Raw genomic sequence first — 24185 nt, 5'->3', positions numbered from 1 at the left:
TTTATTTTGTTGTGTAAGTAGAAAGTAACCCTTAAATGTCTCCTATGGGGAACATGTTAAGGTTATTCTGTGGCTGGCTTGCAGCCAACCTTTGTAAATATTCCATGTTTGCTTAAGGACAGTAGCTCTTTCTTGGCACATTATATGCAGAACTAGTATTAATGACTGTGATTTCATCACAGTAATTATTGTTAATCTACAAAATTCTAAGGACCTCATACTGGAAATCCACGAGAGATTAAAAAGAGGAGAGAAAAAATGATTCTATCATAGCAGAATGAACTCCAGAGGGCGGGGCACAGAGGACCCCCCTGTAGCTCTAGTTCTGGGGTCAAGCTGCCTGAATCTGCCTTCCAGTCCCACCACACACAGCTGTGGAACTTTGAATAAGTTTCAGAACCTCTCTTCGACGTTTCCTTACCTATTCAATGAAATTACAATGACACCTGGTTCTTGAGGGCTTTTGCAAGGCTTAAAGAGGGAAATAGATGTCAAGCACTTTGAAACAGGGCTTGGAACCGATGCTAAATAGATGTCAGCCAAGATCTCATTTAACTCATGTAATAGTTCTTGGAAATAGATATTATTACTTTCTGTGTTAAAGATTAAAGGTTCAGTCTCAGAGAGGTTTAATAATGACCCCAAATAGCTATAGCGAGAAGGCAGGAGAGCCTGGTAGGAGCCCGAGATTCCTGGCTTTGAAGCCATGACCTCTGTGCTGTAGGACCTGCAGAGCAGATGGGGAGCAGGGGGAGGCACCCTAAAGCTTAGAGTCCTGGCATAGGAAGTTGGGCAGTCAGGCAGGCTGTCCTGTCAAAAGAAGGACACAACAGCACTTCTTTTCTATAAGCTTTTCATCTTGGACTCTCTGTACTTCATCTAAGCACGGGGAGAAAGGACAGTTTGATTCTTACCAAAATATGAGAAGACACGTATTCATCCACGTTAAAGTAGTTGCAAACAGTCCAACAGCATTTTCACCTGATGAGACTCTTCATGTCTCCAGTAACTGAGAAATCACACCTTTTCTCTTTGAAATGAAGAATCTCACTCAGGGCATGGCTCAGATGTTTTCTGTAGCAGGAGAAAATGTTCTGGTGGGCTGGGAGCACCCACAGGATGAGTTTCCTTTGATGGAAACTAGGGGAAAAGAAAATTAGAGACTGTCACATCTTCATCCTTCCTGCCACTTCAGAGTTCCTCACAGGGTGATGCCCGGTCTCCTTCAGACAACCTTCTGAGTTCTGAATTTTCTCTTTTAGATAATTCAAGCTTTCCGGTGGGGCAGTGTGGGTCCCATTAGCTTCCTGGGTCCCATTCAATCTCCCTCTCCAGCAATAGGAAAAAGAATTGTTCCTTAGCCTCTGCGTATCTTTGTTAGTAAAATGGGGATAAGTGTGCACAGCTCACTTGAGTTGTGAAAATTAGACGCAGTGATACACAGTTCTTAGGACTCGCTCCCTGGTTGGCTCCATTTGGGTTCACTTCGTGCAGGCTGTATGCTGGACGCCCTCACCACATCACCTCTCTCCCGTGAGACACTAGAGTTAGCTGTTGCCACATCAGTCTTCAGGCTTCCCAGGTCACTCAGTGGTAAAGAACCCGCCTGCCAAGGCAGGAGACGCAGGAGCTGCGGGTTTGATCCCTGGGTTGGGAAGATCCACGGGAGGATGAAATGGCAAGCCACTCTGGTATTCTTGCCTGGAAAATCACATGGACAGAGGAGCACGCACACACCTCAGTCTTCTGCAAAAGCTACTCCTCTCTTAGGAAGTTGGCTGGGTCTGCTGTGGAATCAAGTGGTTGTCCATGTGGTGGTCTTTCCCAAGAACTGAGGTCTGAGGTCTTAGCTCTTCGTATCATCATAGATCTGACGGTGGGGTCTGTGACACTGAGTTGCTCCCTAAATGTCGAGGGAATGCACAAAATTTTCTTGACGTTGGAATGATGAATGCCCCAGTTCATGAATTTTCTAATGCTTCTTTGCTCCTGAGAACACAAACAGACCCCCAGGCTTATCTGCTGTGATGTGTGTGGGCAAGCGGCAGGCCACGGAGTACTGCACTGTGGCTTGTGCGGTCCCCTCTCCCGACCTCGAGGTCTTCATGTCTAAAAGGAGGGGCCTTTATAGACGTCACTGCAGGGCTCCTGTCTGCTCTGACTTCTACGTGATGGTTAATGCTCTGGGTGACGTGTGACCCTGGGCACCGCAGCCCCCAGTCAGCTCGGCTGGTATCTCAGTCTGCAAGCAAGGAAGGTTGAAGGGATACAAAGATAAATTTAATTGGTCTTGAAGACATGTCATCTGGGATTTTAAAGACAGTCTCTGAACCTTGCCTTAACTTTGCTATTCTGTCTTCAAGACAGCTGCAGGGAAAAACAATTAGCCCAGCTGCCCTCTGAGTAGGTGGCCTGGAGTGGGTGTTGGAGGGGAGAGAGAATTCCCTGAGCCCCATGAAGGGAGAGATGGGCAGCTCTTGAGGTTTGTTTGGTCATAAGGTTCGTGCCCTGTGGTTTATGTGGCCCCAGCAGTCAGGCTTCTCAGACGGCAAAGTGTCTGCCTGTAATGTGGGAGACCTGGGTTTGATCCCTGGGTCGGGAAGATCCCCTGGAGAAGGAAATGGCAACCCACTCCAGTACTGTTGCCTGGAAAATTCCATGGATGGAGGAGCCAGGTAAGCTACAGTCCATGGGGTCGCAAAGAGTTGGACATGACTGAGCACCTTCCTGACAGCCAGGCTGGTATGCCTCGGAGGGGACAGTTCAGCAAAGGTCAGGCAGAGAGCAAGGTCATTGCATCATCAGACCTGGGCTCCAAGCTCCAAAAATTCACATTTGTTATGGGTTTGTTTTACCTGTTAATTCAGGAAATCCATGAAATAACCCTACAGATTAGATACGGTCTGTATCATCCCCATTTCACAGATGAGAACACTGAGGCAGAGAGAGCTGTATGGATGTGCTCAAGATCACACAAGTAATGAGCTGTGGAGCTGGGGTTTGAAGACGGGTTGCTAAAATTCCTGCTGTTTTGGCCTTGGCCTGTCTCGGACAGAACCCAGCTAAACAGAAATATTTATAAAAAATGCTCCCTACCCACAGCCAGCTCTTACTGTCTGGCTGGTCTATAACACTTTCTCTTCAACAAATCCTTCTGAACACCACTGGTGGCCCCTCATCACCTCCAGGAGTTTGGCCATTTCATCATCATCTCTGTCTCACGAGGCTGTTGGAAAGACAAGAAGGTGGATCTGAAATGCCTTGTGATCTGCACATTGCGATACAGGCGTGCAAAGGGATCACATCACCTGCAGCCTCCAGAGCTCTGTGTGCAATGGCTCATCCTCCCCGGGGCAGTGCCATCATTAGACCCATTTCTCAGATGGGGAGAACAAGTCTCAGGGTGATTCAGTGCCCGACTCTGGTTTGCACAACTGCTGAGGAGGTTGGTACCCTCAGCTCCTAGCTACCAGGCCCAGCCCCATCACTTCCACCATGTAGCAGCCACTGTGTCTTGGAAACAAGTCCTGAGTCACCTCATGCGGACCCCACCATCACCCTGGGATGGGGGTAAGCCTTACAGGGGTGGTCCGAGGAGGCTCCTGGGGGCTGCACCTCCAAGATGGCAGCTCAGTCCCACCCTGACATTTGATTTGCTCGACTGCCTTGTACTCGATGCCTTTGAACCCCAGGCCCCCCACTGGGAGGCTCAGGATGGTCCTGCATTCACACAGTGGAGTAGAAAGACCAGAATTTGCAAAATGCTTTCCCTGTGCTGAGCAGTGGGCTTCATCCACATCATCTCACTTAAATTTGCCTCAACCTGGGAAGTAGGTTCTATCATCATCCCATTTTGCAGACTGTAAAATGGAGACTCAAAGGGGAAACTGCCCAGAGCTATCTGGCCAGTGATCTTGGACATGATTTGAACCTGGGGAGGCATTAGGAGTGTGTTATCATATGTGAGAACCCCGAACACACTGTTTGGTCCTTCCTTTCCCCTCGGTGAGGACAGGAGTAACCAGTTCACTTGTCATCCTTGGCGCATGTGCCCTTCACCCAGAAGTTTCACAGAAGATGCTATTGAATAAATGGGTCAAAGCGCTTCCCTCATTTCCAAAGGTGTCATCCTATTTCAGGAACCGAATTGAGTTCTTCACTGACATTGTCTGATGTGATTCCCCAAACACACAGCAATCCTCTAGGATGCGACTACTATTATTACATCCATCTTGCAGATGAGCAAACTGAGTCCATAGAATTTGGAGAACTTGCCCAAGACTACCTGCTAGCAGGAGTCCCGGCCAGGACTCAGCCGAGGCAGTCTGGCCCAGACCCTCACTTGTATCACCCTGTCTGCCTATAACCAAAGCCGTCTAGCTCAGGACTCTCACTTTACAGAGAACCTCTGCCCAAGACCTAGATCACAAAATGGGGCTCTCTTGAGTCCTTCAGCCAGAGGCAGCCTGCCGTCGGGCACCCTCTAGTATCTGCAACCATCAGGAGCCCAGGCCATTTGGACTTTGTCTACTGACGATGTATTCATTCATCTGACATTTATTGAGTTCCTACTGTGTGCCTGGCACTGTTCTAGGCTCTATTCAGAAGAAAACAAAACAGACAAGAACCACTGCCCTCATGAACCTTGCATTTTCATGGAGGACACAGATCAGAGACAAATAAATATTTAAAGCTGGGCAGTAATGAATTCTGTGAAACAAAACAGAGGGGAGGTGGCGAGGGCAGGATTTAGATTTAGAAATACGGGTAGTTGGATGATGCTAGAAGTTAGATGGATTAGAATGAGAGATTGGGCCCCAATTCAGGCCACTTTAGCAAGCGGGAAGATACTTCTGGGGCCGAGATGCATATGAAGCATGGGAGCATAGAGACAAATTGCTAGAGGAAGAATCCTAGCCTTTTCCCAGAGATGCCTCTGCAGGAACCTCATCTAATCTGGCTTTGTCCCTCTCCCTGCTGGTCTCAGTTTCTGTATCTAGAAAATGGGCACAATAATACTCATTTCATAGGGCTATCGATATAAGCATTAGAAAAGCTGCTACATGGAAAAGTGCTTATTGCCTAGTTTTGTAAATGTTAATAGTTGCCACCTGGCCAGGCAATGGATCCCGTGTTCAGCAAATGAAGCCTAAATTCCTCAGCTTGGCGCCCAAGACCCCTGAACTGGGGCCCAGTATGTCATTCTGATCCACCTAACCATTTGTTCATTCGCTAAGTCGTCTCTAACTCTCTGCGACCCCATGAACTACAGCATGCCAGGCTTCACTGTCCGTCACTGTCTCCCTGAGTTTGCTCAAACGCATTCCGTTGAGTCAGTGATGCCATCCAACCATCTCATCCTTTGCCACTCCCTTCTCCTCTTGCCCTCAATGTTTCCCACTTCGGGGTCTTTTCCAATGAGTTGGCTCTTCGCATCAGGTGGCCAGAATATTGGAGCTTCAGCTTCAGCATCAGTCCAGTGAATATTTAGGGCTGATTTCCTTTAGGATGGACTGGTTTGATCTCCTTGCAGTCCAAGTGACTCTCCAGAGTCTTCTCCAGCACCACAGTTCAAAAGCATCAATTCTTGGGCGCTCAGCTTTCTTTATAGTTCAGCTCTCACATCCATACATGACTACTGGAAAAACCATAGCTTTGACTATATAGATCTTTGTTGGCAAAGTGCGGTCTCTGCTTTTAAAATACTGTCTAGTGGGAGGTGGGAGAGGGATTCAGGATTGGGAGCTCGTATACACCCGTGGCAGATTCATGTCAATGTATGGCAAAACCAATACAGTATTGTAAAGTAAAATAAAGTAAAAAAAAAAAAAAAAAAAAAGACTTGGAAGCTTACAAGATACTGAAAATTAATTGTTTTCAGTGGGAAATAAAAGCAACTTAATTGCAAAAAATAAAATAAAATACTGTCTAGTTTTGACATAACTATTCTTCTTCCAAGGAGCAAGTGTCGTTTAATTTCATGGCTGCAGTCACCATCTGCATTGATTTTGGAGCCCAAGAAAATGAAATCTGACCCTGTTTCCACCTTTTCCCCATCTATTTGCCATGAAGTGATCTAACCTCTGCTGCTGCTGCTGCTGCTGCTGCTAACTCACTTCAGTAGTGTCCGACTCTGTGCGACCCTCTAGCCCCATTCAATTACCCATATTTCCAAATCCCTCCTTACTCCCCCACCATCCCGAAATCATCCTGCTGTTCCCACATTCTGGTACCATTTGCTTTCTTTCTGTCTCTCAATCCATATCCTTCAGCCTTCCAGAAAGATCCAACTCCAAACTCCAGTAAAGGAATATAACTGAACAGCCCTTCTGAAAATAGAAAGAAGCTGAACATCCCCTGTGCTTGGCCTGATGCTGCAGACAAAAGCTTTTGCTCGCTCTGCTGAATCCTCATAATAGCCCTTTACCATGCCTTTGGTCTGTTTGGGTAACATCAGGACGTGCCCTTTCTTTGTGTTCACCTCTGGTTTCATCCTGCCTGTAAGCCCATTAGAGGTTGGACCACTCTCGTTCGGATTCACCTTCCTCTTCCCTGCACTGCCTGGTGTGGGAGAGATGATGCCGTCTGACTGAAGAAGCATTTTGTCGGGGGAGGCTGTGCACCTCTCTTATGGGCTTAATTGGATGGAGGGGCTGTCTCAGTCTAGTGGAAGCAGAGCTTGTTTTCTTCCAGGCAGAAGGAACTCTTTTGTTTCTCCAGAGCCAGTCTGCGTGGTTTAATGGAGTCTGAGCGAGCTGGGAAGGCACAGGGCCCTGGGGACATGAAAAGCCCAGGCTCTGTACTCCCATAATTGCATGAGGCAGATGTTGCTTCTGGCGGATTGGAAGTCTCTGTGTTTGGAAGAATAAGATTCCTCTCATGTGGAAATTGACCTCTCAGCTTCCCAAGCAGCACTTACTGATAGACATTCCTTTCTGGGTTATGGACACTGAGGGGAGAATAACACCCAGTTGGCAGCCTGGGTCCCTGCCCAGGAGGACTTGGTGTTGCCAATGACAGTGATTTGACAGAAATCCTCCCCCTCTCCATCCTGCACGTACACACCCATCCATCAGACCCAGGCATGAATATTTGGGTTTCTTAGGCTCAGACCAGCTCCAGTTGTGAAGCTGAACCACAGCAGATGGATTTGAGCCTATAGACCAGGGATTTTACCATCTGGAATTCCAAAGGAAAGTGCATGATTCCAGAAAAGTGCCCCAAATGAATTCCAAAGGAAAGTGCATGATTCCAGAAAAGTGCCCCAAATAAAACGTATTCATGTCTCAACTTCACATTTGATTTGAAACAAGTTTTAAATTTTTTTAGTCAAAATATAACATGCAAATGTTTTGAAAAGTGTAACACTGCTAAGAGGCTTATAGGGCTTCTTCCCTGCTGGCTAGGTGGTAGAGAACCCGCCTGCCAATGCAGGGGATGTAAGAGACGTAGGTTTGATCCCTGGGTCAGGAAGATCCCCTGGAGGAGGGCACGGCAACCCACTCCAGTGTTCTTGCCTGGAGAATCTCATGGACAGAGGAGCCTGGCGGACTATAGTCTGTGGGGTCACAGGGTCAGACACAACTGAAGCGACTTAGCACGCACACAAGAGACATACAGAGAATGTAAGAGGGAAGAGAAGTCCATTTGCTTTACCCCCTTAAGCCTCTTATAACTCTTTTAATTATTTGAAAATTACCCTATACCCGTGGCAGATTCATGTTGATGTATGGCAAAACCAATACAATATTGTAAAGTAAAAAAAAATAATAATAATAAAATAAAATGATTTGAGCCAGTTCCTTATAACAAAACTATGTCTATACATAAATAATTTGTTATAACGCTGCATCTGGATTCATTCATTTTGAACATTCTCACTGACGTCTTATTGTAACAGTTGAGGTCCAAGCCCACACTTACAACACTATCCTTCCTCTCCTCTTGCTCTGTCCTTCCATGTAATTATACCCAGTTTTTTATAATTCACTGGCTAATATTTATATTTTTATGATTATATGCCCTGATGCCCTGATGACTTCCCTTTCTCATGAAGCTTTTTGCTTTTCCTGCAGTTAATAATTCCTCAATCGTTATTTCTTACATCTTTAGTTTTCTATGTGCCTATGGCTGATTTTTTCCAAATGGCCCAAGATGAAACATTTGGCAGTACATTTGTCAAATATATCACTGGCCGGCAGTGACTTTCCATGCAACCAGCTTCTCGACCGAGCTGGACTCCAGCATGTGAAGCAGGCACCAAGAGAAATTTCCCAGATGACATGTTGATGGGCAATCTTAGAAGCGTGTGCCAGTGAAGCATCCGTGAGGAGTCCTTTAACTGCCTTTGGTGTCAGGGCAGGACCCACAGGGAGGTGACATCTGAGCTGGTATTAAGGGAAGAACTTTGCCAGGCAGGCCACTGGAAGTCAAGGAGCTTCTGGGGAAAGAGAACAGCACACACAAAGATCAGAGGTGTCAGAGAACAGTTCTTTGAAAGAGCTTGAAACCACTGAGGAAGGAACCGCTGGTCTGCAGCCAGAGCCACATGGAATGCCTTGAGCACCATGCTAAAAAGAGTGTGATCCTGGAGGCTTCTCTCCGTGACACAGTGTGGCCTCTCCTCCTTAGCCTCCTGGACACAGCAATGCTGTATGTGTGTGTGGGGGTGTCTTCAGCAGCCCAACCAGTCTTTTCTCCCAGACCCCCACCCCCACCCCACCATGCTCACCTACACACCCACTCCCTGAATCACACACAGCCTGGAAGGAGGGATGTCCACATGCCGAGTGGCTGGGGACAAGAAACAACACCAGAAATGGTCCTCCTTTTGAAATCTCTGTGCTTCTTTTACTTCAGTCTCCTCCTGACATTTAAGATATTTCAAAGATAAGGCGAAAACTTGAGGCTCTGAAAAAGCCCGCTTCTTGATGAAAAATGATGTTACCAAGTGGAAGCCCTCCCCATGAGAATGTGGCAGGTAACTGGGGGCTGGGAAGTGCCCACCCGCAGCATGGTGAGAGGGGTCACGAGAAAACTGATGATGGAGATTCCCTGGGAAAAGCTAAAACATAGCCCAGGGCTCCATGCCAGCCCCCCACCCCACCTACTGCTCTCCATCTGCTCTCACTGACCTCACACCTGCCTTGTCCTTCAGGAGACTTTCACAGATCAAATGCATGGCAATGTGAACAATTTAAGGAAATGAGACATTAGCATTTCTTTGAAAATGCAGCCCGTACCAAAGCGGGCAGAGAATGGAGCACGCTCGGAGGTGGGAGGGATGGGAGTGTGCACCCAGGAAATATTCAGCCTAGCATCTTACAGATGGGAAGTCAGTGCCCGGGAATGAGGGGTGCCATGCTTGCTTGTCAGTGGGCTCCACAAAGAACCACCAGGGATGTCCGTGTCCAGGGAGGGGTCCCAGATTGCTGACAGAGAACCTCCAAGGGGCAGAGAGCATCCAAGGAGGAGGGACAGTGGCTGAGGAAATGAGATGGGAGTCCCTGGTTTTGGGTAGGCTGGTCTTCAACTCCCAGACTTCCCGCTCAGGTCTGAGAGGTGGGTTTCAAACATTCGACCCAGACACAACGTCACAGACTCAGAGAAGCAGATCTAAACTCAGAGTGAAGTGACTAAAAGTTGCTCAGTCGTGTCCACCTCTTTGCGATCCCATGGACTGTAGCCTGCCAGGCTCCTCTGTCCATGGAATTCTCCAGGCCAGAATACTGGAATGGGTAGCTGTCCCCTTCTCCAGGGGATCTTCCCAACCCAGGGATCGAACCCAGGTCTCCCACATTGTAGGAGAATTCTTTACTGGCTGAGCCACCAAGGAAACCCAAGAATACTGAAAAGGGTAGCCTATCCCTTCTCCAGGGGATCTTCTTCCCAACCCAGGAATTGAACTGGGGTCTCTTGCATTGCAGGAAGATTCTTTACCAGCTAAGCTACCAGGGAATTCCAAAATATGTTAATAGAGAGCATGGGAGCCAAACTCCAACCTTTTGGGACCTCATGGACTGTAGCCCGCCAGGCTCCTCCATCCATGGAATTCTTCAGGCAAGACTGCTGGAGTGGATAGCTGTCCCCTTCTCCAGGGGATCTTCCCAACCTGGGTTGAACCTGGGTCTCCTGCATTGCAAGCAAATTCTTTACCTCTGAGCTACAAGGGAACCCCCTAACTTCAGGCCCACCCTTCAGTTAGGATGGTCACTTGTGTTGGTTCAGAACCACAGCAAAGGGAGGAAGCAGCATCTCTTGGTTCCCAGTCATGTACCAGGCCCAGGCTAGAATATCACCTAGTCAACCTCATAGCAACCTTGCAAAATAACTGTTAATTGCTCTCCTTGAGTGATTCCAGGAGAGAATGCGAGAAAGCAGAATTTGCTCAAGGCCCCAGAGCTAGTAAGTAGAAGAACCAGAATTTCAACTTGGGCCTAACACTGAAGCTGAGTGAGACTGTGAAAGGCCCAAGGTTATGACCCCAGGTCACAGAGCTCGTGGCTAACCAGGCTGGTCCCTGACCACTGGCAGCCACACCTTCCATGTCCTCAGAATCCAGGTCATTGTTAGGAAAAGTCCAAATCATGTTGCATCCTTGGGCTTTTGTGCGCCTTAGAACAAACCACATTTTTTTTTTTTTTTGGTCTTCCTCTCTTGAGCTCCATTTGGCAAACACTAATCTGATCTCAGATGATCCGCAATGAGAATTTGTAGAAGGAGGTGGCAGACAAAGCAGAGATATGAGTGGGTCTGAACAACGAGACCAGAAACCGGGATGATCCAGACTGAACACAGAAGGCTGACAAGGGGATTAATAGTGGGCTTCAAGTTCAGGGAGCATCATTTAGAGAGGAATGCCGGTTCAATGCCCTCAGGAAAGAGAAGGGTGATTTCTGTAAGTGTATAGGCAGGGATATTGGACTGCCCAGGGCTTAAGAACGCAGAGCTTGGTACCTTACTGCTAGGCGTGGGTGTGCCACTCTACTATTTATAAGATACCTGATTGCTGCTGCTGCTGCTAAGTCGCTTCAGTCGTGTCCAACTCTGTGCGACCCCATAGACAGCAGCCCACCAGGCTTCCCCGTCCCTGGGATTCTCCCCTGATTATAAGTGCATAACTTCTTGGTGCCTCAGTTTTCTCATCTGTCAAATGGGAATAAAGCAGGGGTATTGTGAAGGTGAAACTGATTCACTCTGTGTGAAGCACTCAACAAATTCGCACATGCTTAGCACCAGTCTATCACTATAGTTGGCTCAGGGAGGGACTCTGCAGGTCAACAAACTTTAAAAAAAAATGCACAGATTTCTCTCTGAAATGAGCAAGGGACAAGGTTGATTTCATGGAAAATTTTGCAGCAGGACTTTTGGTCCATCACCTCTCCAGCCTCAATTTCCTTGTCTATAAAATGGGAATAATAGCTGCTGACCTTACTTTCCAGATTGCTCAAGAACCAAGCAAGGCAGAAGACACTTGAACCCTTTAAAAAGCAGAAACCTGTTTCAGGGAAGGAGGGGGAGATGGTGTTTCTTGAAAGATGACCTCAGGCAGGTCACTTAACTCACGTCTAATACTTGGAACAGCTTTCTGAGATATGAATGTTATGCCCTGGGAGGGGAATTTCACTTTTGTTGCTAAGACAGAGAAATACAAGCGTAATCATCCAGTTGTGCTCTTGAGGTCTCTCTTGTTGCTGAAGTCAGACCATGAATATGTACCAGAAACAGCCATTCCAGAACAGCACACTTGTTGCAATGACATGAGCGTCTTAGCATCTGGATTGCACCCTGGGGGTATTGGGTGGTGTTGACTTCTGCAGGATCTGTTGAGGAGATGGTGACAGGCTGACCCGTTCTAAGGTGGTGGAAGGCGGGGCAGACACAGCCGGGCACGTGGTCGCCGCTCCAGGGCTCTGTAAGCAGCGGCCAGCGGGGTCTCCCTCTGGAAGGTGCTTGTGGGGACATCTAGGTCAAGGGTTCCGTGGACATTACATTGACTGGTGCTGGTTCTCTGATGAGACCCAGCTCGTGATACGTAACATCACCCTTTCACAAAATATCCCTTCGGAAGGTGACTGTTTATCCCTCCCTGAGTGGCTGCCCCCATGCCTGCTGCACCTTGGCTTGGTGGAGCCCATTTCAATACCAGCATGAACCATTTGGGCTGAGCTTGAGTGAACTCTGATGAGTTTTGTACAGAACTTTCTATAGAAGAGCAGGACTGGCTCAGCCTAACATCATCTGCATATCAATTCGCCATTCAGCTCGCAGCTGCCAGGAGGGAAAGTGATGGCTATTGCTTTGCTTTGAGAAATGTGTGGTATCAGCAATAATGTCACAAAAGAGCCCCCTGCACAAATCAGAAGAGTCAGGCTCCCACTCAACTCCGAAGCCTCCCCCCACCCAGGTTCTCATGTGAGCTTGCTTGATCTACTTGACCTTGCTGGGTTTCAGTTTTAACGTCTTTAGACTGGAAATTATAACAATACTTTATAGGAGAATGTTCTTCATGCCACTTTAGCCCTTTAATAGGAAAGTTTTAGCATAAGTAGATAGATAGATAGATAGATATTGGGTTGGCCAAAAAGCTTGTTCCATAAGATGTTATGTAAAGACCTGAAGAAACTTCTTGGCCAACCCAATCTTATTTAAAAAGCAGGGATGTGCATCATTTCATGGGTCTCCATCTTCAGCTGCAGCACCGCTTACCTGCGCCATTCTTCTTACCCAGCATGCATCCAGACTGGAGGCATTTACTGAACGCCTGCCAGGGGTGCTGGGTGTTGGGAAGAAACATAGAAGAACACGGCAGGGGGTGGCGCTGAGGCTCTCAGTCTAGTCAGAGTGATGCACCCGTAAAGAAATACGCGCTACACAGGTAGCAAGTGCTTTCATGGAATTCTGCACTGGAAAGAGGTGCCATCCAGAGGAGGAAATGCTGAAGCTGGGAGGATGCACAGCTGTTCTGTGGATAAGAGCAGGCATCCCTGGGAGAGGAAGCAGCGTGTACAGAGGCACAGCATCCTGGAATCTGCTTGTTAGACTCAGAGACGCCTGTGGGTTGGCAGGACCAGCAGAGGGCTGGGGTCTCACCAGTGGCAAGACTGGAATCCTGAATGGGTTCTCATCAGGCAGAGGGTTTTGTATTCCAGGCTAAGAGATTTGAACTTGATCCTGAGGGCAGTAGGGAGCTGCTGAAAGTTTCAGACAGATAAGTAGCCTAGAACATCAGATTCACATTCTAGAAGGACCACTCTGAGACAGTGAGGGGAATGCAAAGGGAAGTAGGGGGATTTCGGGTCAGTTAAGATGCTGTTGGTAGAATCAAGGCAAAAACGTTGTCAGAACCTCCCCTAAGGCATATGCTAGCAAGTAAGAAGGGCAGGAGATGCCCAGAGATTTCAGAAACAGCCAACAAACTGTCTTAGGGTAGGCAGCAGTTCGGATGGCAGTGGGACGGTTGTGAGTTAAAGGCAGGAATGGAGGTGCATCCGTTTTCCAAATTGGACTTCAGCATAGATGGTGATGGCCCCAGTTGTGGCCCAGGGACAGGCGTGGGTGGGCTGGGAGGTGGTGGAGCTTATGGAACTCAAGGGTTACCAGCAGAGCTGTCCACTGGGCAACTGGAAATGAGTGTGAGGAGCCCCCAGTAAGAGGTGTGGGCTGGACGTGGAGATTTGGGGTCATGGCCCCATACTTGGTCTTAGGTTGGGTTCCCCAGGGAAGAGACCCTGAGATGGGGATTTTTGAGCAGGAAGTTGATTGAGGAGTGTTCTCAGATCAACACCTCCCGGTAGTAAAGGAAGAAGGACTCAGTAGGAGGAGAGGGTGAGCTGCCTTTAGTCACAACAGAGGTCTTAGCCCGCAGGAAGCTCTGGACCTGGGAGGGCCCATCCGAGGTGTACGAGAGGGAAGAGGAGGGGAGGGAAGGCCTTTGTGCCCCTGCACCAGCTAGCCATTGGGTGCCTCTGCTGCTAAGTCACTTCAGTCGTGTCCAACTCTGTGTGACCCCATAGACGGCAGCCCACCAGGCTCCCCCATCCCTGGGATTCTCCAGGCAAGAACACTGGAGTGGGTTGCCATTTCCTTCTCCAATGCATGAAAGTGAAAGTGAAATTGAAGTCACTCAGTCGTGTCTAACTCTTCACGACCCCATGGACTGCAGCCTACCAGGTTCCTCCACCCATGGGATTTTCCAGGCAAGAGTACTGGAGTGGGTTGCCATTGCCTTCTCCAGCCATTGGGTGCAGTTTGCTCCTAAGGATGGATGAGTAGTCTTGTGGAGGAAGCATCCTTCCAGAGCTTGTCTTGGGGGAAGGCAAGGACCCAACTGTAGCCCCATAGCCAACAACAGTCCTGGCAGGTAGAGGATGACCCCCTCAGTTCTGGGTCACACATCGCTGTCTGCAGCAGGTGGAGGGGAGGTGCTAGGCTCTCAATTGGTTGTTTTCAGAGCCATCCAGACAGCTCGAACAACCCAGTGCCTGAGCCACACCTGCAGGCCAATTAACCCCAAGTCTCCAGGAACATCAGCCGTTTTCAATATCCCACAGGTCCAATCTGCAACCATGTCTAAAACCACTGTCCTGAGGGAAACCATGGAGATGAACAGAAAAGAGTGTTGGGCTCAAAGCCCTGGGGAGGGCCTCAAAGAAACTGGAGGAGAACTGGGAGAGGGGTGTCCTGGAAGGCAAGGGGCAGGGGATTCCAGAATAAAGTGGTCCCCTGCAGCAAGAACTGATGTGGTACCATGCCTAGGGAGAGGGTGACCCAGATGCCCTAAAATGTACCTGGAATTTGACTTGAATGTCATTGTCATGAAAGGGTAATAGATACAGATGCTTCCTGTGGAAGAAGAGTCTATGATTCACAGTTCTCCAGTGGAGGGGGCACGCTGCCCCATGCAGGGCCACACGAGGAAGCACCAGGGCTGGTCAGGAGCAGAAGATGGGAGGGCAGGGCATGGCCCAGAGCCTTTATTGTGACTTCCATGGAAGGAATGGGTGAGTCTGGGTAGGGAAGCTTAGGCAGGCTCAGGATGACATAGTCTGAATAGTTACAGGTGGTCCCAGGACTACAGGGGCTATCTCTAATTCCCTACTGCCTGGCCCTGGGGTAATTTAGGACAGGGGGTGTATTGACTTGGTGTGTGAGAGTTAGATAGAGGAAGTGGTCCATGTAGGCTCTGGATTAGTTGGTTTGTATGTTAAAGGGATGATCCCAGGGAAGTTATTTGCTAGAAATTAACTAGCCTAGGAGAGGGAGTATCTCCAGGATCAGTAAGGCTCTTAGATATCAGATCATCATAAAACATAGGAAATAAAAAGCTTAGTTAATAGACCAGCCCCGAGGGCCCTCAGCTTGGAGGTCAGAGAGGGCTGGGCTTCAGCCTCAACTCACCCCCTTGGGGTGTTGGGCACAACTTTCAGAATACAGAGGAGCCTTGACCTTGGGTTCCTCAGGGCTACAGAGGAGAGCACTCTTCAGAACAGAATGAGATGCAAACTCTCAGGTCAGGGAAACTGTAGTGGGGGCTGGGGTTGGTTCCAAGGATGGAACTCTACAGAATTCCCATGAAAATGCTCACGAGGAAAGAATATCTATGAGAAACATCTGCCAGCCCCAGAGACCTGACCCAGTTCTTCACCACTGTTTCATCTTCGAGGAGTCAGACACTGAGTAGAAGCCAGGGAATTGCAGTGGGAGGATGAAAAATGAGAAGCAACCATCAATCCCCCACCCCCAGCTCTTTCCAGTGCAGACCCCAGCTTCAAGCAGGCTTGGACTGGGGGAGTAGAAAACATGTCGGTGAAAACCAAGGTTGTGTTTCGATAACACCATGAACTGTATGTTTTTAAACTTCGTTGCAGTTACATTTATAAAGTATTCAGCACGGAGCTTGGCACGTGGAGAACTGGTTAAATGCTAGCCTTGATTCTAGTGGATGAGATCTTAAATAGGGAGACTTACAAAGAAAAATAGCCCATTTTATCCCCTCACCTAGCCTTGTGAGAGAGATCTCCTTCCAGCCCCTCTCACCTCCAGCCCCTGTCCTGGTGGTGGTAGAGTGGCCCAGCATCACCTTACTTGCTTCACTTGACTGGGCGGAATGGAGCGGGGGACACAACCTACTGTCCTTAAATTAGAACCTGACTTGGGATAAGATCAATGATTCCAACTCTACTTAAAAGTTCGAGCTGTCTCATCGTGGTCCAGGAGGGTTTTATTTATGGAAATACCTGAGGTCATCCATAGCCTGCGGGAAGTAAGACTAGAAGTCTATTTTTGAAAAGGAAGCCTCGGTAGATTAAAGAAGACGACAATCGAATTTTTGCAAGACTCACTCTCCTTACCAGAGAGAAAGCGAAAATCATCTCTGCTGACAAGACTATCCATTCTTCTTTCCTCTCGAGTGTAAGGGCTCTGACCTCAGGCTTTACTGAACACATCAGGGTCCAACTGGCATCAAATGGACTCATCAACCTAGAGGGGTAGGGTGGGGTGGGAGGTGGAAAGAAGGTTCAAGAGGGAGGGCGCATATGTATACCTATGGCTGATTCATGTCGATGTGTGGCAGAAACAAACCCTCAGTAGGTAAAGACTCTGCCAGCAATGCAGGAGACACAGGAGACGCAGGTTCGATCCCTGGGTCAGAAAGATCCCCTGGAGAAGGAAATGGCAACCCACTCCAATATTCTTGCCTGGAGAATTCCATGACCAGAGGATCCTAGGAGCCTTCAGGACCATGTAGTCTCAAAGTGTCAGACACAACTGAGCGATGACGCCCACACAATATTGCAAAACAATTATTCTACAGTTATAAATAATTTTTTTAAAAAAGACTTATCTGAGATTGACTCTCTGTAGCACCTAGTGGTCCATGAGATTCTCCAGGCAAGAATACTGGAGTGGGTGGCCATTCCCTCCTCCAGAGGATCTTCCCAACACAGGGATCGAACCCACGTCTCTTATGTCTCCTGCATTTGCAGGCAGATTCTTTATCTCTAGTGCCTCCTGGGAAGCCCTAGGCAGGTCATACTGGAAGCCCTAGGCAGTCACAGCCCAAGGTGTGTCCAGCTGCTTGCTGCTCAAAAGGCTATAAAGAGGTGGAAAGGAAAGTTTGCTTTATTTTGGATGCTGGCAGCTGGGTGAGAGGGCAGACTTCTGTCCAGAGGTTGACTCCACACCCCACCCCACTGCCACCAACAATCAGAGTTGGGCAAGAGGTTTTACAGGTGGAGGGAGGGGGCTCCATGTGGAAAGAGCACACTCAGCTCTGACAGTCATCTTGAAATTGGTCATGTGATGGTCTGACCCGGATCACCTTGATTAAGTATAGTTGGTCTTCAGTTCCGGAGTTGGTTTGTTCTCATTTCTTAGAGACCAGCTCTCAAAATTGTGGGGCTTATGTCATGGCGACAGTCTGGTCATCACGTAATTAATTTCTTCCACCTAATGGGGGTTTTAATAACTATAAGACAGCCTACAGGATATGGCTCAGAATATCAGCTATAGTCCTTGAAAAGGGACTAAATGTCCTTGACCTTGCTTAATAACTAAACCATTATTATGTAGCCTGTTGGATGGTTTTCCTTTGTTTCTGCATTTTCTCCCTTCTCTGATTAAACTTACTCTTTGGCTAAAAATTTTCCTCAGACAAAAGGCAGGTGGAGGACATGAGGGGCAAGGACCATAGGCTTTTCCCACAACATCAAATTAGAGAGGCACCTCCCAGGGGTGGCATCCTTGGAACTGCCATTGGGTGGAAGAAAGAGGGGAGCTGGACGGTACTCCTGGAGGAGGAACAGCAAGTATGGATGTGCAGAGGCATGATCCACTCAGGATCGTTGGGAATGATGACTGCAGAGGAAGTGCAGGGCCAGGGGATGCTGGAGACGTGGGAGCTTGGCTGGAGGATGGGTTGTGGATGGCTTTGCTGCTGTTCCATGGCCCTTGGACCTGGCTTTGAGGACAACCAGGAGCCTTTGAACTGAGATGGACACCCTCCATTTCCTTGAATCTACAATGCAGCATTTCTGGAATCATACTGCCGTGTGTAAACTGACAGTTTACACAATCCAAATCTAAGCGTCATCGTGGCCCCTTCCAAGATCAAGAAGGAATGTCATCTTTATCACCTGACTGGTTGTCACCTCCTAGTCTAGATGTCAGTTTACTGACTCCAGCCAGCCTGGGGGTCTACATGCTGGTGGGTGGCAGTTTCCATGTGGTGGGGTCTTTGTTTCTGTAGAAACAACTCAAGGACATGGATTGGGTTGCCATCGCTTTCCCCCAGGGAGCAAGCAAGGTCCCTGCCACTCTATGGCTGGATAACTGTTTAAGTGGCTATTACTTTTTCTTGCTTGACTGGCTTTTCTTAGTTTCTGCATTGCCCTGTTTCTCTAATGATTAACTCCTTGAGCCTGCTCTTTGAAACTCAGGGAGGCCCAGGAGACCAAAGCTTTTGCTACAGATAAGAAACAGGGGACATGGAGGGACTGGTCACCAGGAAGGCCCCCGGGGTCCTGCTCAGTTTCCCTAGTGACCACTCGTCCACCTGCCCTCTCCTCTCCCAGCCTCATTCGCAGAGCTCTCCCCCAAACTGAAAGCTGGCATCAGCCTGACAGGTCCGTCACAGATGATGGAAGGGGGTGCTGGCTGGTGAAGTCGGAGGAGTTTGTGAATATAAGTTGTTACTGTGTCCAGAATGAGGAAGAGATGGTTAGAGAGCATCACCAATTCAATGGACGTGAATTTGAGCAAATGCCAGGAGACAGTGAAGGACAAGGGAACCTGGCACGCTGTGGTCCATGGGGTCGCAGAGTGGGATACAGCTGATCGACTGCACAACTGGTCGACTGAACAACAAGGCAGCTTTTTCAGCTCACAGGGAGACAGTCTGACCTTGCTCACCTGTGAATGGCTAGAGAAAAGAAGAAATTCACATTTTCCCTCCTATTTTACAAGACAAATGGCCTTTTTTCTGTATTTCCTCACCCTCTACTCCCACTCTGCTCTGTAAAAGAAGCTGGCATCCAGACCCCCAGAAGATGGCTTTTTGGAGACACTAGTCTGCCATCTTCTATGCCAGCTGGCTTTCTGAATGAAGTTGTATCCCTTGCCTCAACACTTTGTCTCCAATTTATCGGCCTATCATGTAGCAAATAGAACAACCACACAGCACTTCCCAGTGGCGCTAGTGGTAAAGAACCCGTCTGCCAATGCAGGAGACGTGGGTTCAATCCCTGGGTCAGGAGGATCCCCTGGAGGAGGAAATGGCACTCCACTCCAATATTCTTGCCTGGAGAATCCCATAGACAGAGGAGCCTGGCAGGTTATAGTCCAAGGGGTTGCAAAGGGTTGGACACAATTGAAGCCACCTAGCATACATGTAATAACAAAAGCAATGAAAAGCAAGGGTTAAAGTCAAAGAAGCAGATCCAGCATGGAGTCAGAACTGGGCTCTTCTCCATTACAAGGGCACTTCAGTCTCCACCTCAGGATGGACTCCTCCTGGCAGGACTGACCTGAGGCCAGCTGAAGCTCTGCCAGGTGGGAAGCCTTTCCAGGTCTGGACACATCTCCTTTTCTCCTTGACTGTCTCCTTGCACTTTCTTAGGAAAGAAAACGCTCAAGAATTCCACATTGAGAACTTTGTTTTCCTCTCTTTGTCCCCCTCATAACTCCTCCTTCTGACCTCTTCTTTCAGAGATGTAGTGAGAGTTCATTTGTAAACCTGGGTTTAAAAAGAAAAAAAAATCAGGGAGAATGCTGCCTTAATCAGCATAATAATAAAGTCTCTGTGCTGCCTTTAAGCTGTATAATAGGTGAATATAGCCTTGACGTACTGCTTTTCCTATTTGAAACCAGTCTGTTTTTCCATGTCCAGTTATAACTGCTGCTTCCTGACCTGCGTACAGATTTCTCAAGAGGCAGGTCAGGTGGTCTGGTATTCTCATCTCTTTCAGAATTTCCCACAGTTTATTGTGCAAGCTGGAGTCAAGATTGCTGGGGGAAATATCAATAACCTCAGATATGCAGATGACACCACCCTTATGGCAGAAAGTGAAGAGGAACTAAAAAGCCTCTTGATGAAAGTGGAAGTGGAGAGTGAAAAAGTTGGCTTAAAGCTCAACATTCAGAAAACGAAGATCATGGCGTCCGGTCCCATCACTTCATGGGAAATAGATGGGGAAACAGTGGAAACAGTGTCAGACTTTATTTTGGGGGGCTCCAAAATCACTGCAGATGGTGACTGCAGCCATGAAATTAAAAGACGCTTACTCCTTGGAAGAAAAGTTATGACCAACCTAGATAGCATATTCAAAAGCAGAGACATTACTTTGCCGACTAAGGTCTGTCTAGTCAAGGCTATGGTTTTTCCAGTGGTCATGTATGGATGTGAGAGTTGGACTGTGAAGAAGGCTGAGTGCTGAAGAATTGATGCTTTTGAAGTGTGGTGTTGGAGAAGACTCTTGAGAGTCCCTTGGACTGCAAGGAGATCCAACCAGTCCATTCTGAAGGAGATCAGCCCTGGGATTTCTTTGGAAGGAATGATGCTAAAGCTGAAGCTCCAGTACTTTGGCCACCTCATGTGAAGAGTTGACTCATTGGAAAAGACTTCGATGCTGGGAGGGATTGAGGGCAGGAGGAGAAGGGGACGACCGAGGATGAGATGGCTGGATGGCATCACTGACTCGATGGACATGAGTCTGAGTGAACTCCAGGAGATAGTGATGGACAGGGAGGCCTGGCATGCTGTGATTCATGGGGTCGCAAAGAGTCGGACACGACTGAGCGACTGAACTGAACTGAAAAGGTGAATGGCTGCTCCTGTGTGCTAAGTCGCTTCAGTCCTGTCCGACTCTGTGTGACCCCATGGACTATAGCCCATCAGGCTCCTCTGTCCATGGGATTCTCCAAGCAAGAATACTGGAGTGGCTTGCCATACCCTCCTCCAGGGGATCTTCCCCACCCAGGGATTGAACCTGCATCTCCTACATTGACAGGTAGCTTCTTTATCACTAGCGCCACCTGGGAAGCCCTCCAAGAGCCTCTTGAATGGTATATGCTGTAGGTTCAGGGGTGGCTCGTGTCTGGAGGCCCCACCACCCTCTCTTCTGTGGGGACTCGGGAAAGCTCCAGCTGACCTTCAGTGACAGGGGCAAGATGAGTCAGAGGTCACAGGCCTTGGAGGTGTCTGGCTGGTAACACCAGCAGAGCAGTCGCTTCTTCTGCACACCTACTGGGTGCTGGCAAAGCACAGAGCCCACGGGCAAAGCTTTATCTGAGCCCACTCTCACGACTGCCTGAGAGGTGGCCGCAGCTGTCCCCATTCCCCGGGTGAAGAAAAGGGGGTTCGAAGGGCCATGAGAATGATCTCAGCCGCACAACCTGGAAAGACCAGAGCCCCTTAGGCTGGCCTTGCTGCCCCCAGGGCCTCTGAGTCAGCCAGTTCTTGGCTTCCCCAAACTCTTCCTTCTCAGGGTCACCGTATTTTAGGAAGGGGGAGCCTTTCCAGGGCCCCAAAGTGGGCTTTTGTCTAACACAGAGTGAATTGTCCGAGGAGACACACGTGCTGTCAAAGCAAAAGACTTTATTGGGAAGGGGCACCCGGGCGGAGAGCAGCAGGGTTAAGGGAACCCAGGAGAACTGCTCCACCACGTGGCTCACGGTCTTGGGTTTTATGGTGATGGGATTAATTTTCAGGTTGCCTCTGGCCAATCACTCTGACTCAGGTCCTTCCTGGAGGTGCGGGCATCGTTCAGCCAAGATGGATTCCAGCGAGGAGGATTCTGGGAAGTTGGCAGGATATATGGACTGGGGTCTCCTCTTCTTTTGACCTTTCCTGAATTATTCTGGTTGGTGGTAGTTTGTTAGCTCTGTGTTCCTTACCACAATCGCTTGTTGTAAGATTACTCGTGCAAGTGGTTGCTGTCAGGCCTGGCTGGGGAAGGTGGTTTCGGTCATCGGTCCCCGTAACTAAACCACAGTCTCATGCTTTGAGGGGTGGGGTCAGCTTTCTGGGGCTGTCTCTGGCCAATCATCTTGCTCTTGCCCACATTTGATGTGACTCAGGGTCCTTCCTGGTGGTGCGAGTATCTCTTAGACGAGATGATTCCAGAGTGAGGACTTCTGGGAGGTTGGCAGGACTTATCATGGACTGGCATTTCTTCCCTTCTTTAGGCCCCTCCTGAATATTCCCATTTAGTTTTGGGACCTCCTGTTGTGAAACAAGGCATACGTGCAGTGTGGCCAAGGTGGGCGGTCTCAGTCAACGGTTCCGTAACAAATCCAGTGTCCAGTCCCTCCCTAGTCTTCATTCCTGGGGTTTATCCTGGGGAAGGAGGACCCTGTGCAGAAAGCAGAAGCTGCCTGGCCCAGGAGTCCAGCTCCCACCAAACAATGACCTCATCATTCCCAACCCCCTTTTCTCCCTTCAGGAGAGCACCTGGCCATATCTGTTTGGAGTGATTGTCATCCCCGCCTTGGTCCAGCTGGTGAGCCTGCCCTTTCTGCCCCAGAGCCCGCACTACCTGCTCTTTGAGAAGCATGACCAGGAGGGAGCTGAGAAAGGTAGGGCGCCCTTTGCCTGGTCCACGCAGCCCCCATCTCTTCACAGGGGTCAGGGCTATAGGGCACGCATGCTCACAGCCCGTCCCGTTTCTTCTTCCCATCTGTCTGCTGTGGGTGGCCCTGAGTGGGGACACAGATCCCAGTGTGGACTGAAAAAAATAGCACCCCATGAGTGTTGTGAGTTAAGTTTTATTTGTGGCAAAATGAGGACTGCAGTCGGGAGACAGCCTCTCAGCTGGCTCTGAGAAACTGCTCCAAAAAGATATGAGGAGTGTCAGTATACATGTGATTTTGGTGAAGCGGGATGCATGCGGTCAAGCACGCATGTTGGCAAAGGTTTGCTGCTAAGTCGCAAGGAGCAGATGTCACCATTAATGGTTTTAGTGCCTTTCTAGATGTGAGAATATGTGAGACTTTGGGCTCATAAAATCTTCTGAAAATATCTAACTATCTGAAGACCTGTTCTGCCAGTTTTGCACAGAGCACCTTATTCTCGGTTTCTGCCCTGAACTCCTTTCAGGGTGTATTGAAGGTCAGCGACTGCAGTGGCTACTGACTTAATCCTTGTAGAACCAGATGGCTGGTGACAGTTTTTCAATTTTCAATAGAGAGACCCTGAAAAAGCCAAGACAGAGCAGGCTAAGACCCAGGTCTGCTCGCCTCTGTGCAGTGTCTCCCCATGGCCACCTCTTGGGGGCTCCCAACCCCAGAGATGCTGCAAACACAGGTTTCTTGGTGGTTCAGTCCACCCAGCCCTCCCTCTGTTATTCTCTTCCTCATTGATCAGTTTTCCCATCAAGCACAGAATAAGCCCTCATGTCACCCCAGCATGGGGCCTCTGCACCAAGACCCAATGGAACATTCTTTTCAGCCCTTTGAGGGAGCAGAAATATACCCATTTTTACAGGAGGGAAGCATGAGGCCCTCACAGGGCTTGCCAATTGTCTTCTGTAGCTTTTCTTAACGCTTTGAATGGTGAGGTGCTGAACCAGATTCAAAGCACAGCTTGAAGAATCAAAGGCATTTCTACAGAGCCCAGAAAAGGCAAAATGATTTTGCCTGGAGACAGACAATGCAAAGTGAACGACAGGATCCCCATTCTTTCAGTTTTATTAAACAAGACATGGTTCAGCACAAGGGCTGGGAGTGACAAGTCCTGCTTTCACATCCCAGCTCTGCAGTCTGACCTTGACCTGTTATTTTTACTGTTCTGATTCTCAGAATTGACATCTGTAAAAAGAAATGATGTACACTTCCCCTATGGGCTTCTTGTAGGGATTAAAGTAGATATCTGTATCTATGTCTATATCTATATTCGGTCCACAGTATTACCTGCTGTCATCATTGCTGAGCTCTCTGTCCATTTTCTTATTATCTATACCATGTCCTCTAATCTAAATTTCCCTAATGTCCACATCCAAGAAAAAAAATTAAGAATTATATGTAGTTCTTAGTTTACTATAATTTGTGCAAAATAAATCCAAAATTTAAAGTCCAAATAACCTAAATATCTTCCAAGTTGACAAGTGTTGTGATGAAATATTAATCACCCCCTATGTTTGCCCAGCAGTTTTTGGTTTGGATCTATTTTCTCATTTACAACATTTTCA

General features: G+C 48.5%; 1 protein-coding gene across 3 annotated transcripts in view; it reads left to right on the top strand.

Annotated features, from left to right (window-relative positions):
• Nucleotides 1-24185, top strand: part of SLC2A9 (solute carrier family 2 member 9) — a 216777-nt gene that overhangs the window by 64669 nt on the left and 127923 nt on the right. For all 3 annotated transcript variants that reach the window (XM_042251651.2, XM_015096629.4, XM_042251652.2), the window contains exon 7: nt 22443-22575. In XM_042251651.2, coding sequence (XP_042107585.1) covers nt 22443-22575 — 133 coding nt within the window. The remainder of the gene's footprint in view (nt 1-22442; nt 22576-24185) is intronic.

Source organism: Ovis aries, chromosome 6 (genome assembly GCF_016772045.2).
Source record: "Ovis aries strain OAR_USU_Benz2616 breed Rambouillet chromosome 6, ARS-UI_Ramb_v3.0, whole genome shotgun sequence".
Taxonomy (NCBI): Eukaryota; Metazoa; Chordata; class Mammalia; order Artiodactyla; family Bovidae; genus Ovis; species Ovis aries.
This window is presented reverse-complemented; position numbering and strand designations above follow the sequence as displayed.